The 16,716-nt window shown below is 43.6% G+C and overlaps 3 protein-coding genes across 3 annotated transcripts; all 3 read right to left on the bottom strand.

Annotated features, from left to right (window-relative positions):
• Nucleotides 1-70: 70 nt before the first annotated feature.
• Nucleotides 71-2,212, bottom strand: CSUI_004836 (lactate dehydrogenase ldh2). The gene has a single exon (XM_068065017.1). It carries the CDS (start codon nucleotides 1,990-1,992, stop codon nucleotides 1,144-1,146), a length of 849 nt encoding a protein of 282 aa, XP_067923008.1. The 5' UTR covers nucleotides 1,993-2,212; the 3' UTR covers nucleotides 71-1,143.
• A 2,123-nt stretch (nucleotides 2,213-4,335) lies between these two features.
• CSUI_004835 (uncharacterized protein) lies at nucleotides 4,336-9,287 on the bottom strand. The gene is made up of 4 exons (XM_068065016.1): nucleotides 8,274-9,287; nucleotides 7,262-7,294; nucleotides 6,484-6,552; nucleotides 4,336-5,714 (listed from the first exon to the last, which is right to left on the bottom strand). Exons 1-4 carry the CDS (start codon nucleotides 8,593-8,595, stop codon nucleotides 5,464-5,466), a joined length of 675 nt encoding a protein of 224 aa, XP_067923007.1. The 5' UTR covers nucleotides 8,596-9,287; the 3' UTR covers nucleotides 4,336-5,463.
• Nucleotides 9,288-11,211: 1,924 nt separating this feature from the next.
• Nucleotides 11,212-16,674, bottom strand: CSUI_004834 (zinc c3hc4 type (ring finger) domain-containing protein). The gene is made up of 4 exons (XM_068065015.1): nucleotides 16,426-16,674; nucleotides 15,311-15,396; nucleotides 14,564-14,670; nucleotides 11,212-13,594 (listed from the first exon to the last, which is right to left on the bottom strand). Exons 1-4 carry the CDS (start codon nucleotides 16,641-16,643, stop codon nucleotides 12,377-12,379), a joined length of 1,629 nt encoding a protein of 542 aa, XP_067923006.1. The 5' UTR covers nucleotides 16,644-16,674; the 3' UTR covers nucleotides 11,212-12,376.
• Between the last annotated feature and the right edge of the window lie 42 nt (nucleotides 16,675-16,716).

Here is a 16,716-nt window from a genome sequence, read left to right as displayed (position 1 = left end):
CCGATCCTTCTTCCCTCTCCGATGTTCCCCTACACTTGTACACCGTAACCACAGTGATTTTCTTCTACTTTCCTCAGTCTCTTCTGGTCTCCCCTCTGTGTCACCACTGTTTTCTTTTCTCGTTGCTTTCCTGCCGTCAGAGACGCACGGCGCTCTGTGTGTCTCACGCCGCAGAGTACGACTTCTACCACCCTACCACTCTTCTCAGGTAGTCCGACAGAAGCTTTACTTTTCTCCTTTACTGCACTGTGCGCTCCTTCGTCGCTGCAACCCTGTGACCAGGGGACACTCACCCCAGGCGCCTAGCAACACCCGCAAACATGTCCTAGCGAACGTATGTAGCTGGCTGCGCTTCTTGGGGCTTAGGGTCGGTGTTTTGAAGATATCGGCTTGTTTTTTCCGGACCTTGTGGACCAAAACACGGAAATGGTTCATTCTCTGACGGCTTCACAACACGGCACTGCTTATCCGCGTAGTCTTCAGCACAGCACCCTGGATTTTTCTTCAGGAGTCCTTCGAACACACGCCGACAGCGCCCGATATGGGGGTTACCCGACTCTTCACTTTGTCAGCCTTCACACACACACACACTCAAGAATTACTAAACTACACTGCGCAAGGACGCGATCATCACCTGTTTGTCGTTAGATTCATGGATTTCTCAGACGAGGTAAAAGACACCCGGCCATGCGTCGTACGAGCCAGACACACATTCTTTTAGTGCCTGCCATATGACACGGACTCCACATGAGAGAACTTCCTCACACTTTCGTTGGATTCTCCTGAGACTCCTGTAGGACGACTGCTACCTACACATACACCGCTGCCTGCTGTCCTCGGTCTCCACGGAGAAACTCCGCAGCTCTTTGTGACTTCCCCTCGTCAGATTACTTGGAAAGAAAGCCACTCTTCCTGTGCTCAGGCGCCCCGATGGATGGACACGACATAAAGGCTATGTTATTCTATCATTGTTCCATAGACCACGGCTTTTCGCATTGTTGGTCTTCTTCAGCTTGAAGGTTTCCTATGGAGAGGAATTCTGAAGCACGCAAGCACCCTGAACCGCTCGATCATCATCTATGTTGCCTGTCTCTTTGCTCTGTCACTCCGTTCATCTCTTTATTTGGCGTTTGCGTCCTTCCTTCAAAGAGCGGCAAGAGCCTTGTTGAGCCCTTCAACATCTTCAATCGATTTCTGGAAGTGCGCCATTTCTTCTTGATTCAGATCTAGCTCAATCACTTCTTCTATCCCACCCCCCCCAATCACCGTCGGCACTCCTACAAAGAATCCTTTCACACCATACTGACCATCACAATACGCACTGCAAGGAAACACTCTCTTCTCATCCTTCAGAAATGCCTTCGCCATAGATATAGCTGAAAGAGCGGGGCAGCAATAGGCTGATCCATGGCCTATTAGACGGACAATCTCTCCACCGGCATTTTTCGTTCGATGAGCTATCTCTTCAAGTCTCTTTTCAGTGATCTTTCCTTTCTTAATGAATTGGTGAATAGGGAAACCATTCACGGTGACGTATCTTGTCAGTGGAACCATGAAATCTCCATGACCACCGATAACCGTTGCTTGAATGTCCCTAGGCGAAACATTGAGCTCATCGGCAAGAAATCGCCGGAATCTTCCCGAATCCAAGACATTCCCCATGCCACAGACCATATGCTTTGGTAGTCCGCTTGCTTCATACATACATTTCACCATACAGTCAAGAGGATTGGTCACGACTATGACAAAAGCTCTCGGTGCGTACTTCTTGATACCTTCAGCTACTTCTCGAATGATCTTCGCGTTGAAAGGTAGAAAATCTGTACGGCTCCATTCGTTGTCACTCTTCCCCGGTGCTTTTGTTAAACCAGCGGTCACGATCACAACGTCCGCCCCGGCGATCTTTTCATACGATTGAGCGGATTCAACCGTCACATTTGTATCTGCTACCGCTGTCACCTGGGAGTTATCTAGGGCTTTCCCTGCTGGCATGTCTACAAGACACACACGTTTTACCACAAGAAAGGAAAGAAGAGAAAGAAGAGACAATCACTGAAACCTTCCCGTCCATATCTTGTTGACGGAATGAGAGTGCGCTACGTCCTGGGTCATCTCTCATTCCGATTACTGGGTCTAGCAAAGACAATTAACTCTATAGTTTCCCCTGCCTACTTCACACATCATCAGGCTGGTAACAGTCCACGTCCCCTACAGGCACACATACACTTCTTCTTTGGGTCTTGCGTGATCCCCTGACACTTGTCAGTTAAGCGAAGACTCGAGACGGTGTCCTACACTGCGCTACACCTGTTTCAAAGAAACTAAGCGTTACGTCTTCAAATGAGACCTTGCGAAGTCACACATTCTCTGCAAAGCTCAGGAAGCCACGAAGGAGTTCTAAGTAGTGTCCTCCTCTCGAGACTGAGAAGCCTCCAAGCTTTCTCATTCACAGTGACCCCTCGGTAGGATGCTGACTACAGCGATACGAAGAAGCAACACTGACATCTTCACAATCCAGAACGGCGGCATCTCGATGTCCCTCCGCGAGCAACGAAGGCATACACACTATGGTGGTGTCGTGTTTAGGTTTATTTTACCCTTTACAACATCGAAAAGCACGACGTCCGCAAGCTCCTCAAGAGCGCAGAGATACCCCATCGTCGTTCCGATCATGCCGGCACCGACCATCGCAATTTTCTTTCTTCGAGACACAGTCTCGTGCCCCATGATGACGGACGAGAAAGTTAGGTCACAAGTTCAGTCAGTGTCAAAGCTGTAGGTGTAGTACTAATCGTAGAAGAAGTGAAGTGAAAAAGCGGCGCCGAAGACACACACGCACACCTAGCCATCAACCCGCTTCTCGGGTGTGCGTACACACGCTCCAATGGCTAGAAAGCAGAGAAAGAGTTCAATTTGGGGCGAAGCCGCTTTAAGCACGTGTTCCTGACGATGTTTAATGTAACACTAACAGACACAGTCGATAACGATAGTATCCATCATGTCTTTCTCACGAGCAGATCGAAGAGAGATTCAACTCAACTATCATACCACCCCCTTATCATGTCCACTGTCGTCCAGTTCCGAGTGCGCGTGTTGACGAACGACGGGTGTCCATCCCCGTCTCTGTCGCCGTCTCTCTCTTTCTCTCTGTGTGTCTCCCTGTCCCTGTCTTTTTTCCTAGGGACCATGCTTTCGGCCGTGTGAAGTGCCTTGACACCCTTCCTCGTGTTGGAAGCGTACAGCACCCCTATGTCTTCTCCCTAGACTTTTGAGTTTTTCCCTCCGAAATCCGACGGAAAAGACACGGAAGAAGCTAGAGAAACCCCTGGGGCTTCCTCCACCCCTTCCGGCATGGAAACGGATTTTCCCACTAAGTCCGGCTGAATCCATTCATTTTCCTCTACCCTGCAGTAGAGCGTAGAGGTATATTCATGTGAGAATGAATATTCTCTCTCACGTCTACCTGCGACGGTGGAGTGAGACCGTCCGAAGAAGCACACAGAGACAGCCAGTGCTACTACCTGTCGAGTTCGCTCCTGCCTGTCCAGCGAAACAGCAGATACATACGGGACGGCTGCCCTGCAGATCGCTTGAATGCACGGACAACGTCCTGAGAACCTTGCGAAAAGAGAAAAAAGACGTAAAGACTAGTCGACTGGTCCTTTCAGGAAGATCTGCTCCATCGAAGTCAATGGCCAGGATGGCTAGCTGAACCGGAGAGGAGACCGACGGGGAGGCAAGGAAGAGGAGCCGAAGAGAATGGGCTCACACACATCGTCTCACGACTGTTTGAAAGAATTTCTCAGCTCACCTGCATTAGAGAACTTACTGCCTGTCGAGGCACGTTCGAAAACGCTTCTTTCGTGTCTCTCTCTACGCAGGCAGTGTAAAATCTCATTCGAACTTGCCGTCTCTTAGTGACAAGAAAACTCCCTAATTCGAGGCAAAACCTGTCAAGTCCTATCGATCCATCAAGAATCGATCTTTTCGTACCGATCGATCGAGAATCTCTATCTTGTTTTTCCTCAGTCGATCTATCTCTGTATCTCTAATTTACCTCTCTCTATTTATATTCAATCTATCTGTCTTTAGTCTATCTTTTACCGATGTATCTATCTTTAATCGATCGATCTATGTGTTTCTAATATATCTTCAATCGATCTCTCTATCGTCCAATCTTCATTTCCTTCCTTCTTTCCTCGTGTTGTAGAGTGGCATAAAGTTCTTTGCTTGCGAAGTAAAGCTTTAACAGAGCTCAGTCTCTTCTAAAGACTCCATTCTTATTCGGTTTATCAATCACTCATGTTGCATGAAGAAGAAGAAGTATGCAACTGGTTCCTCTCAGGTGTATATACAGCTTCAGCATGGAAGATGGGGCCATTAGGATCATCGCTGTTTTCATCAAGGTCGGAAGAAAGATTTTGCATCTAGAACACACAAGCACCAGTAGATCAAGCAACGGCACATGCACCCTGTCCCTCTCCCTCTCGCTCTTCTCTTTCTTCATCTTGCAGAAAGAAAGAAAGAAGGGACATCAAAATCGATGTATCTCTCATTTACGTCTATGTAATTAAACTATTCAAGTTCATGGCAAATCGAAAGGAATTACGGGTACTTCATTACACTTCTTTCTTTCACTGCATCTTTATCAATCCATTCATCTATCTATCTCTCTTTCTCTCTCTCCTTTCCCTTTTCTTTTCTTCTTGCTTAAAAAGAAGAAGACGGCTATGAAAATCGCATTTCATAAAGACGCAAGAATGACCTCAGATGAAATAGCGCGCACGAGAGAACCTCGTGAAGAGGTTGATATCGAAGAAGCGAAAAAAGAACGGCAAGACAAGACAAACTTCCTTATGTACCTACACCTTCTATGCCAACTCATCATAAGATAGACATAAGAACTACAGCGATCCAACATACACACATCCAAATCTCTATCGATCGATCTTTATGCCTTCACGAAGGAACGAAGAGGCTTAGACCCGATGTATATAGATGTGTATAATGAAGTATATACATATATATATATATGTGACTTTAGTTTATATACGCATATATATGAAGTCTCTGTGTGTATATAAAGAGATCAAAAGGAATACTGTCTTGTGGTAATGCTGGTAGTGTGTACATACACCGCAAACCCGAGACGACCATTGAGCGAGACCACTACATTCTCAAATACACCCCCGTCATTATTTTCTTTTTCTTTTCTTCTCATTCAAATCTCTTCATTCTCCAAAAGAACTTCCATCCAAGAGAAAGAAATGCACTACAGACAGCACCTACCTCGCACTCTCCTTTCAAATGCCTACAGCCCTCTACCTCCCTCTCCATGCAGTCGCTTATACATGTATAACTCTATCCTGTCTATATCTCATATAGACATCGATCTGAATAGATATGCTTGAAGGCTTTCATGCACATATATATATGTATATATATATATGTGTATGAAAGACTTTAAGCGAAGAGTTTCTCTAGATCTTGTTCGTCTACATCGAGATGCCCTCGAGCGTTTTCATTTTCAGCAAAGGTGGTGACAGAATCGATCCATTTGACGTAGATATCTTCATGGTTTGTAATGAAAGGAACGGCCGTTAGTCTCAAGAGCTCCAGCATTTCTTTCATCGTCAGACTTCCTGAGTCGCCTAATACGCGGTCAAGGAGAGGTCTAGGAATCTCATACTCTCCTTTTCGCTTGATCGAGTTCTCTGCATTTACAGACAATACAAAAGGCAGATAAAGAACAGACAGAAGGAAAGGGATTTTAAGACACTGAGAAAGATCCGAAAGCGGAAAGGAAGAAAAGAGATTGAGAAAGAGTGAGAGAGGACATCCCATTTATTTCGAGTTCTATCTCCCGATCGAGTCGATATACACAGGTCCTTAGATTCAAGCAGAAATATAGACACATATACACACATATACCGTCATGTCTCTGCATGATATATCAACGTCCATACAAGTGCATCTATCATAGATGAAGCAACCCATACTTCGTCTACACAAGTATGTTCCTCTACGTACACAGTGTACAGGATACGCACGTATATCACATAGAGACATCTCCACACTAGATACAGGATACGCACAACACATCTATACAGAGTATAGACTGTGTAGTGTATAGACTATATATATATATAGTCTATACACTACACAGTACATATATATATATATATATACATACAGTATACACAGAGTATAGACTATATATATATACAGTATATACAGTGTATAGACTATGTATATATACAGTATATACAGTGTATAGACTATGTATATCTATAGATGATCTTGCGAGTAGATGTGGGTCGTTGACTGAGCGATCGTTATGTGATCTAGGGTATGATCTGCAGTAAGAGAGTAGTGTAAAAAGCTCGACGCAGCGAAGAGACTTCTTTGAAGAAGAAATGAAAGAAAGAAAGAGAAAGAAAGAAGGAAAGAAAGAAAGAGTTTCCTCGTTGTTTGAAGGCTTACGAAGCTCTTGAATGAGCCTCTCTTGCTCTTTCTCGCGAGACCCAAGACGTACAGACAGAAGGCTTGAATCTACACAGCCGCCACACACACACACACTACGAAATAGAGACATAAACAACAGACATAGATGCATCTTCATGTTCTACACCCAGAGATATTAAAGATAGATAGTATGGTATATGCATGCGTAATATTTATATACATATGTAGTATTTATATACATATGTAGTATTTATATACATGTGAGTATTAGGGTATGAGTCGAAGAGTATATATCTATCTATCTATCTAGATATTTACATGCATAGACCTTGAATACTACCGACAGTTGAATCTGTATGAATGAAAAGAAGACGACAGTGTCTACAGCTACATACATGGTATCTATGGTGTCTACATGGAGAGGCTCACCTCTATACTCGTGTCTACACCTGTTTCAGACGTCTCTCTATACGTAGGAAAGAATTCTACTAGGACGCAGTACGTAGGAGGAACAACGAAGGAGCACGTAAGAAGATAGATCCTACCCTTTGCACGCAGATAGATAGATTAGGACATCTGCGTAGGTGTCTATACACTCCAGGCACGTATAGACAACACTATAGAGAGCTACTCTTCTATTCCACGTACAGTGAGAGGGTTTAGCTTTTTCACAAGAAAGACAATTCAAGACTGAGACAGAAGGAGCGTTAGGATTCTCCTTTTCTATTCTTGCCAATTCCCTCTTTCTTTCTCTCTCTCTCTTTCAGTCCACCCCGCGTCTCTCCTGTGGGTTTACCTTCGGCGGCGAGTGTAATCTGTTCTTTCGCCTCTGCAATTCAAATCAAAGCAAAGAAAGAAAATGAGGGAAAATGAAGAAGAAGAAACGTGTGTGTATGAAGATGTATGTATTCCTGGATGTATGCATATGTATATACATATGGGTGCAGTCGCTATGCATAGAGATGTATGTGTGCCTGGACACCCCGTGGGGGGACTGCAGAGTGACGAGACTTGGCATGCATGGAGGGATAAGATCGAGGTGAGACAACTAGAACACACTCTGCATGCAGACAAGGAGATACGGAGAAGATAGAGAGAAGGAAGAGGTGTGAATTGCCGACTTCTTTCATATCATGCTTGAAGTGTCTATAGCTCGGTGTAGAGGGAGAGAAAGTAAGAAGGACACACCGTAAGGAAGGGAAGATATAGTATGTCTAGTCACCCTCGATAGTCATTTTATGAATTTGCTTTTTCTCTTTTCTCTCTCTCTTCTCAAAGCTCCTTGATCTTTTCTTCTTTTCCTTTCCTAAGCTTCTAGGCCTACCATAATGAATGCGGGGAAGTACAGTCCAAGCAGCAAGCGGCTAAAAAGAAAGACACCTCCTCTACATAGACATGAACCAAGAAAAGATCACCTTTCCTCCGCATAGCCCATCTCCCTTTATCGCTATCTATTTACCTATCTTCAATCTATCTATCTATCTACCTATCTCTATCTATGTATCTATCTGCCTATGAATCTACCTATCTTCAAAGAATCTGTTTATCTATCTATCTTTAATCTATCTATCTTTATCTATCTATCTATCTTCACCTTGAAATATCTGTCCTCTATGTGTCCATAGATCTCTCTGGAAATCTGTGTGCCTCCCTATTATTTCTCAGGACCACTTCATTCAAAATGTGCTGCTCCCCACCCTCCCTTCACAATAGGAAGAAGAAATTGAAGAGATAGATCATCTCCTTCTTGCAGAAAACAAGAAGACAAATAAAGGAAAGAATGAAAGACCTCCATCATTTTTACTTACGTAGAGATTGGACGAAGAGAATCGACGGTAAAGAAGAAGAAGAAGAGGTGAAACCTCCTTCTTTAGTTAGAGAGCTCGCGGGGAAGCCGATGAAAACACCGTCACCGGCAAGCGAGCTCAATAGGAGCAGAAGAAGAAAAGATGAATGACGAGGACGTTGGATAGAAGTAGAATAAGTAAGAGTGAGAGACTTCATTTTGAAGCCACCAGGAGCGACAGAAAGAGAATGTTTTCTTTCTATGCGTCCAGAGGCGTAAGAAGACAGCCACGATGAACGAAGAGATATTTCTTCTTTGATCTTTACTACGGTACAAAAGAGCATGTATCATTCGCGCATTCAAGAAAGCAATCACATTCATACGGTGCACATTCTTTAAGAAGAAAAGGAAAAACTGGCCAAACGGTCGACGATCGCCCGGACGGGGACCGGACGAGGAAGGAAGGAAGGAAGATTTCGAAAGAGGAGGAGGCAACCACCGCCCCGGGTTAATCGATTTCTCTAGGCTGTATCGACTACTATTGTCTCCTCTTCTCTATCTACCTATCTATCTATGGGGCTGTGCCGACCGCAACAACTCCCTAAGCTGTTGTCTCTCTTCTTTTCACGGAGGTGTTCCAGCCAGCCAGCCAGGGGGGAGACCGGGCAGCCCCCCGCCCTCTTCGCCTTCCCCCCCTCGTTTGATCATCCAGGAAGGAGCGAGCCCTCGGTTTGTTCATTCATTCCGTCGATTAGCAATTGGATCTTCTTCGATGACCGTCACATCCACGGCCGACCATCGAGCCTCCCTTCGTCCCCCCGTCCACCACCCCCCCCGGTCGGTGGTGTGTGTGTGTGTGCGAGGGTCGTGGCTAGCTCGATGGTCGGCTGGGGTGTGTAGTGTTTGCATCGATGCTAGCTGTCGCTAGGAATAGGAGGAGTAGGGCAGTTCAGGCACCCACCGCCGGGGTTGTCGTTTTGTAAAGAAGTGAAGAAGATCATCTAGGCATCGCCCCTTTTCTTCCACCTTTCTCCCCTCTTCTCTCCGCCTTCTCTTTGCTTAAGCAGCCACGACAACAGCCACTACTACCACCAAAACGATTTGTAAGAATAACTAACGGCCAATTGCCGGGGAGTTCGTTGCATGGGAAAGGGGTGGCTCTCTAGGTGACTCTATCATCGCTGGCGCTTTTAGCAGTTGTTCCGTAGAAGAAAAGAAGAAAGGAGACATCCCCTTGTGAGGGATAGAGCTAGGAGGATTGGGGAGATACGAAGAAGAATGAATGAATGAATGGACAGTAGACATATTAAACGCTAAGAAAGAGGAAAGACGCTACTGATCAAAATGACGGAGTTGTGTGTTTCTTTGCGGAATTAAAAGAATCGGCTTTTGTCGATATCTGCCATGACAATGCATTGACCATCAAAAGACGTGATAGAGAGTTTCGTGCAGAAGCCTTCTATTGAAAGGAATCCACCCGTGTTACGATTCTCATCCGTCCCTTCAAAGAAGCAATCGAAAAAAGGCAGGAGGGGGAGGAGGAGGGCTTGGAGTTCGAGCTGTCTAGTAGCTGTGAACCCCATAACCTCTGGCCGTGAACAGCAGGAGAAGATTCATTCGTCATGCTATCTTCTTTTCTTCTTCGATTTTCTATGTCTAGAGATAGAACCTTGAACTGCTATCTTAGGGAACCAAGCACGCTTATGTTGTTCAAACTTGCCTCTTGTTTTGATATACCTGCATGTAGACAAAAGACGTGAAGAAAAATGAAAGAGTGAGAAAGAGAGAAAGAAAGAGTGAGAAAGAAAGAAAGCCTTTCTGGAGTCTTGGAGTATCGAAGGATCTAGGTGCTCCGTGAGGTTTCGGTGGGGATTGAGAGGAGTCATCTTCGGATAGGATAAGGGCGAAGGAGCCGTCCCTCTCCCAGCTAGTTAGCTAGCTCACGGGAGATTCAATGGATTGTCTCTCTATACCTATATATAGATAGGCGCAAACACATATACATGTAGAGAGACAGAGAGAGCAGGGTATACACCGTTTGAACAAATACCAAGTAGTGGGGTGTCGTCTCTCTGTCTTCATCTCTCTCAAGACATCGAAGGTAGTTTAGTGTCTTTCGTCTCTCTTCTTCTGTCTTTTCCCTTCTTTAGAACTACAAAAGCCTCTTCAGCTATCTGCGTCGAAGCTAGGGAGATGACACGCAAAGAGAGAAGAAAGTCTTCGAATAAATGCATTATTCTCCACATCGCAAATCAAATGAAAAGAAGAAATCTATCTAGTATATGTATATATATATATACATATACGTAGATGTATGTCTTCAACGTATGTATGTGTATGCCTTTCCTTGTATGAGATTTCTTTCTCTTTTTTCCGAACTGTCTATGAGGAGAAAACCTCAAGGATGAAGAGAGTCGGCAACGTAACTCCTCCTACTGCTACTCCCCTCTCTTCTTTACTACTCCTACTACTGTGAGACAAGAAGAGTCTTCATGATCTTGTCTTCTTCTTTCTGCATTCTCTCTCTCTCTCTCGTGTTTCTTTCGAGAGGGCATTCATGGAGACAAGACATGACCGGAAGAAGAAAAGAAGTCTCTTAAGGAGCAAATCAAGGGAGAAGAAAAACACTCGCTTTACTCACGGGAGGCGCCCCTAACAAGGAGGTAGAGTGAAGTCTCGAGGAAATCTCTCTGTCTCTGTCTCTCTATCATAAACTATCAGACCAACAGAAGCGCTCAAAACGGCAATTACATATACATCCCTCTCCAAGTATATATATATATATACATACATTTTATAGACATGTATGCTATATACCGTCTCTATATGTGTATGCTATAGACCATCTCTACACGTGTACGCTATGTATGACTATATATATGTATATATGTAACTCCATAGCCGTATATCCGGATGGATGTATATTGTCTATTGTATAAGTGTATGTGTGAGCAGTGCCACCTGCGTCCTTCGCATGCGCATGCAGTCAGCCGTCTGACTTCATCGCAAAGAAGAGAAGGGGAGAGATTCATACGAAGAAATGGATCGATCCTTTGCTAGGAAACACGAGGTGAGACATCCAGCGAGAGAAAGAAATGGAGATCCATTTCTATCAAGTTTGAATGAAGCGGAAAGAATAAGAAGATTGCAACATCGAGAAAAGACTTCGGTCAAGAGAATCGGAAGACAAGGAAAAAAAAGAAAAGCGGAAAAAGAGACAATGAAAACATCGACGAGGTATCTCTCGGCTGTACATACACCACACCATCGATGTTGCGACAATGAAGATGATAACGATGATCATGTTGGGGTGTATGTACACCTCAATAGACCGGAAAACAGGAACGAACGGAATTCACATGGATTTCTCTTTGAGAAGATTTTTTTTTTTCGTTCCTTTCCTTTTAATTATGGAGCAAGCATTCACGATCATCCTGAAGAGAACAATTTACATCTATATACTAAAGAAACCTTGCCATTTCTTCTTTCCTTCTTGCTATCCTCACTTTTTCGAAAGAAGAGAATTAAAAAGTCTCTCACTTCTCTACCTGTCTTCTTCTTCTTTTTAAAAAGTCTCTAACCTGCTGCGTCTCCTATACAAATCTACTCCCTACACACACCTGCTACTACATACATATATGTATATATATATATATATACATAGGTATACGTACGTATATATATAGAGAGATAGATATGTTAGACATATGTGTAGACATATCATACAGGTATCTTATACAGGCATAGAACACAGCTACGCAATGCCAAGGTGTACGTCAAAACTCTATATAATAGGAAAAGTCTGGACGAGTCGAGTCTAGATTGAAAAGACTAATCGATGAAAGAAAACAGATCGATACATCAATATATATTTATCTGAAGAGACATTCCCGTCCCTATCTCTCTCCCTATACATGTCGATCTAGAACCCCTCAAGTCTACTTCCTGTATGTACAGTACGTCTTCCGGGTAGAGAGGGTTACTCTCTTCTCACACCGCTAAGAAGAGAAGAAACAGTTAAAGAGAAGCTTCTTTTCTCTTTTCATCTTTCCTTTCCTATTTAGTAGACAGTGCTTATTCTTCTATCGATCATAACTCCCCCTCTATCTTCTTTTTCTTCTCGTCTTATAGAAAGTCACTGAAGAAACACCTAAGAAAGGAGAATGTATCACTTCTATTCGTTCTACTGCCATCCCTTATCTCTTCGCTTGCACCTCTCGAGGCTCTTTCTCTATTCTCTCTCTCTCCATCACTTCTTCTTCTTTCTTCATGACCTTCTTCTTCTCTTCCTTCTCTCAACCTTCCTGTATTTCTTGAAGTAGAAGAAGAAAGGGTCTGCGTGTTGCGTAGACCTTCTCGTTCGTGGGTATTCTCTCCGCTATTTCTCCCTTGTTGCAGAAGAGAAGAAGCAGAAGAAGAGAATCTCTGGAGAAATCCTCCTCCTCCTCCCCCTCCTCCCTGCTGGGCTTGTGCCTTCTGTATGAGAACGTTGATATCCGCTCGACAATTAGGACAGGTGCTATTTCGTCTCAGCCACGCATGCACGCACTGCCAGTGGAAGACATGTCCGCAGGGAAGGATAATACTCAAATCTCTCTCTTCTATACACAGTGTACACACAGTGCATGCAGGTCTCTCATAAGAAGATAAAAGAAGCTCTTCCTTCGCTTCTTCTTCTTCTTCTTCTCGGTCTTCTTGCCCTTCTAGGACTCTTCTGTCCACACCTGGCGAAGGTTTCATTGGACGCTCATCTCGTGAAGAAGAAGCACCCCCTCTCTCCATCTTCGTCTTGCTATTCTTAGCGGGGAGATCTTTTTTGATCTTCTCTTCTTCTCTTTTCTGTTCCTTCGGCAACTTTCCTTTCTCTTTCATTCCATGATTCCCCGCATAGCTATCTCGCCTTCTTTCTCCTGTCCCCATCATCTCTTCTCTCTTGTCTCTTTCTTCTTCTTCTTCATTCTTTTCTCGTGTGTCCGAACCTCTACGAAGAATACCATCGTTTCTCTCCTCCTCTTCTTCTGGCCTCCCTCCGTCACCTATCTTCTTCTTCTTCTCCAACATATCTCCTTCTTCCTCCTCTTCTGTAGTCTTTCTCTTCTCTAGAGAAGTAGAGCCAGAAGAAGAAGAAGGAGAGCTGGCGCGAAGCTGGGCAGTCTCTGAAGAAGAAGAGGTCTTTCTCTTGAGCTCGCACATTTCGGGAAAGTTGCGGAGATAAAATTTGAAGTTGAAAGGCCGGACGAGATTTTCTTGAAGAAGATCGACAACTCTATCGTTAATGCCTCGGCTACTTGAATGGAAAGCAGACGATGGTATCACACGGAGAAGAGCTTGCGGATCAAGTCTCTATAGAAGAAGAAGAAGAGGGAGAAGAAGAAGAGAAAAAGAGATAGAAGAGAGAGAGATGTATATATGACGGAGAGGTTTGCAAGGAAGGAGAATTAGATCGAGAAAAGAAGTAGTTCGAGTAAGCACACTCTTTGAATTCTCCTCCTTCCGAGAGAGGAAGAGCATACTAGACAGAGAGATAGATACATACACAGAGTGTAGACACATAGATAGAGAAGCATAAATAGATTGAAGATAGATGGATTACAGCTAAGTAGATAGATAAGCATAGAGAGACTGCTGAAGATACATAGTCAGATGTATCGTGGAAATCTGAATATAGATAGATACGAAATGTCGAGATGTGTAAGAGTACAGCAGATGGTGTGGGGATTCATCGTATCTAGTCATGTGCAGACACCCATCTAGCAGTAGACACATACCTTGGCCTGGCTAGCTACCCTCCATACATACAAACATGCTTATCTCTATACACCTGCATAGACATCCGCTCGGGCAGACATGCCATCTATAGTAGTTAGCTACAACATAAATACATCCCTCACCCACCCTCCTGCTGAAACACATCTATGCATACAGAGACAGAGAGAGAGAGAGACATATGCATACCAATAGACCTATATATATAGAGAGAGAAAGAGCGGGAATACACATACCGACCATCGTAAACATATGTAAGGCGCCTGTACATGTACCCTCCTGGTCTGTCTGCGTATCTGTGGACTCGTACACATCTACCAAACCATACAGAGAGACGCCTTGCATCACGCATACAGAGAGAACACTCATACAGACTTACAAGCACCTATGAAATACCTATATGCACTACACAGGCGTATGCCTATCCACCTCTACAGACACGTCCTACCTCGGGCTATTCGTGCGTGTGAGGTATCTTTCTTAAATCTCTTTCCTCTATCAGCAATGTGTATGTATGTGTATGTGTATGTATGCTTATGGTCATACCTGGGCTGCGGCAATGATGGCATAGGGCTGAAGCCTCGTAGGAAGCCTTCGTATTCGCGCCAAAACATCGCGAGGCAAAATATCCAGTATCGTCGGCAAAACACTACCTACACAGCCACACACAACGAAAGAAAGCAAGATAAAGAAAGAAAGAAAGAAAGAGATAAAAAGCACAAGAGAGAAAGATAACTAAGGAGAAAAGGAAAGACAGTTTCTAAGAAAGAGAAGTGAAAGTTAAATAGGTAAAATGTGGTGTGACTCTGCGCCTCGAGAGTTGTACGTCTGCCTCTCTCTCTCTCTCTTCTTAGTGGCAGTAATAGTAGTACGAATAGGAGTAGTAGTAGTAAAGGGAGTGGTCGTGGCAGGTAATTTGAGTCACAGTGAAGGGGGAGTCGGCCGGTCGGTCACTACTCTCTCAGTCGCACTCCTTTAACCCACCCTGATGAGAAAGAAAGAAAAAGAATGAGAGAAGGAGAAGAAAGGAGAAGAAGAGAATGTAGCTGATAGCTGACATAGATCTTTCTCTCTAAGGCGGAATGAAGGAGTTTGTCGAGGCTAGACTTCTCTAGTTAAAGATAGATTAAAAAAGATAGATTAAAGATAGATAGCAAAGATCAACTTCTGAAGGACAGCTGTCTTAGAGGAGAGATGAAGATGGTATAAGAGACAGAGAGAGAGAGACTGGAAAAGATGAAAAGGAGGAGAAAGAGAAGAACGGAGCAAGAGTCGTGAGAAGGTCGTCCATACCTTGATGGTGGACAATCGTCTCTGGTCCTACACGTGCATAAAGACATGACTCGGGCTCGCTAGCTATCAACTTAAACTCCACTCCTCTGTACATACACCGCAAACAAGAACAGCAAGAAAAGGAAGAAATATATCTTCACTAAAAGAAGGTCTCTACACAAACCCTTCGTCTCTCGCTTCTTCTCTCTCTTTTCACACAGAACGTGACAGCTCCCCAGACACTAAGAGAAGTCTTAGTTACATACCCCCTCCTATCTCTCTACTACTACCCAAGTGCTTAGACATATATCTACACGCAGACATGCATGTATGTATATACAGATATATGCATACATACATATAGGTATAACTGCATGCAAAGAAAGAGAACATACCCGGTACATCCACATATATATAGATAGATAAATAGATTCAATAGATGGAATGTGTGGGGGTGGTATACACCCTGTCTGTATGAAGGGACCCTTTGATCAATCGTCGAGAGGAAAGAGAAGAAAAAAGAAAAGAGAAAGAAGACCAGGAAAGAATCACGCTCTTTGGAGATACACTTTGACTTTCTTCTTTTTCTCTTCTCTACGAGAGATATTCGAGGAAGAAGAAGAAGAAACTCTGTTTCTTCTTTCTCTCTGGTGGTCGTGCTTCCTCTCTCCTAAGTCCCGTCCTACCCTCTATCTAGTTCACGACTGTTGTATGCATACATCATACATCTACCTATATCTATCTGTCTATACATACAAGCCTTTACCGACACACATGGATACGTATAAGGACGTAGACATGTAGGTATGTATACATACATACCTACATGTCTACACATCTCACACACGTAACACCTACTTGCGCCACATATATATTTATATAAAGACATATATATATATACATGGAGAGATACACATATAGAGAGAGAGACAGATAAATATATATATATATACGGAGAGAGAGAGAAGAGATATATACATATATATAGACATCAGTCTAGGTATCTTTAATCTATCTGTGTCTTTGACCAATCTAGGTGAGAGTATAAGAGAGAGAAAGAGAAGAGTGCTTCTCTTTTTCTTTTTCTTTCTATCATGTTGTGTGTGTCTATCGAAGTTGTGTGGATAGGCAGGTACCTGTATGTATAGACATCTCCTCTGCGAAAGATTCTCCACTTATTCTCGAGAAGAAAAGGCTTAAGATAATCCTCATAGAAATCGAAAATATACGTCGTGGGAAGAGTATCAGAGAAAGGTACAAAATGTACACGATAAAACTCTCCGTAAGGATCTAACGAAATGTAGATACACTGCGCACAAAGAAAGACAGACAAAGAGAAAGAAAGAATATACATCGACTGAAGAAAAAAGAGAAAACAAAGTGGCGAGAGAGACAAGAAATGTTTGGAAGAGAGAGAGAAAGAGAAA

Source organism: Cystoisospora suis (genome assembly GCF_002600585.1).
Source record: "Cystoisospora suis strain Wien I chromosome Unknown contig_2313, whole genome shotgun sequence".
In the NCBI taxonomy this organism is placed as follows: Eukaryota; Apicomplexa; class Conoidasida; order Eucoccidiorida; family Sarcocystidae; genus Cystoisospora; species Cystoisospora suis.
The sequence above is the reverse complement of the archived record's forward strand: the minus strand, read 5'-3'. Positions and strand labels throughout refer to the sequence as shown.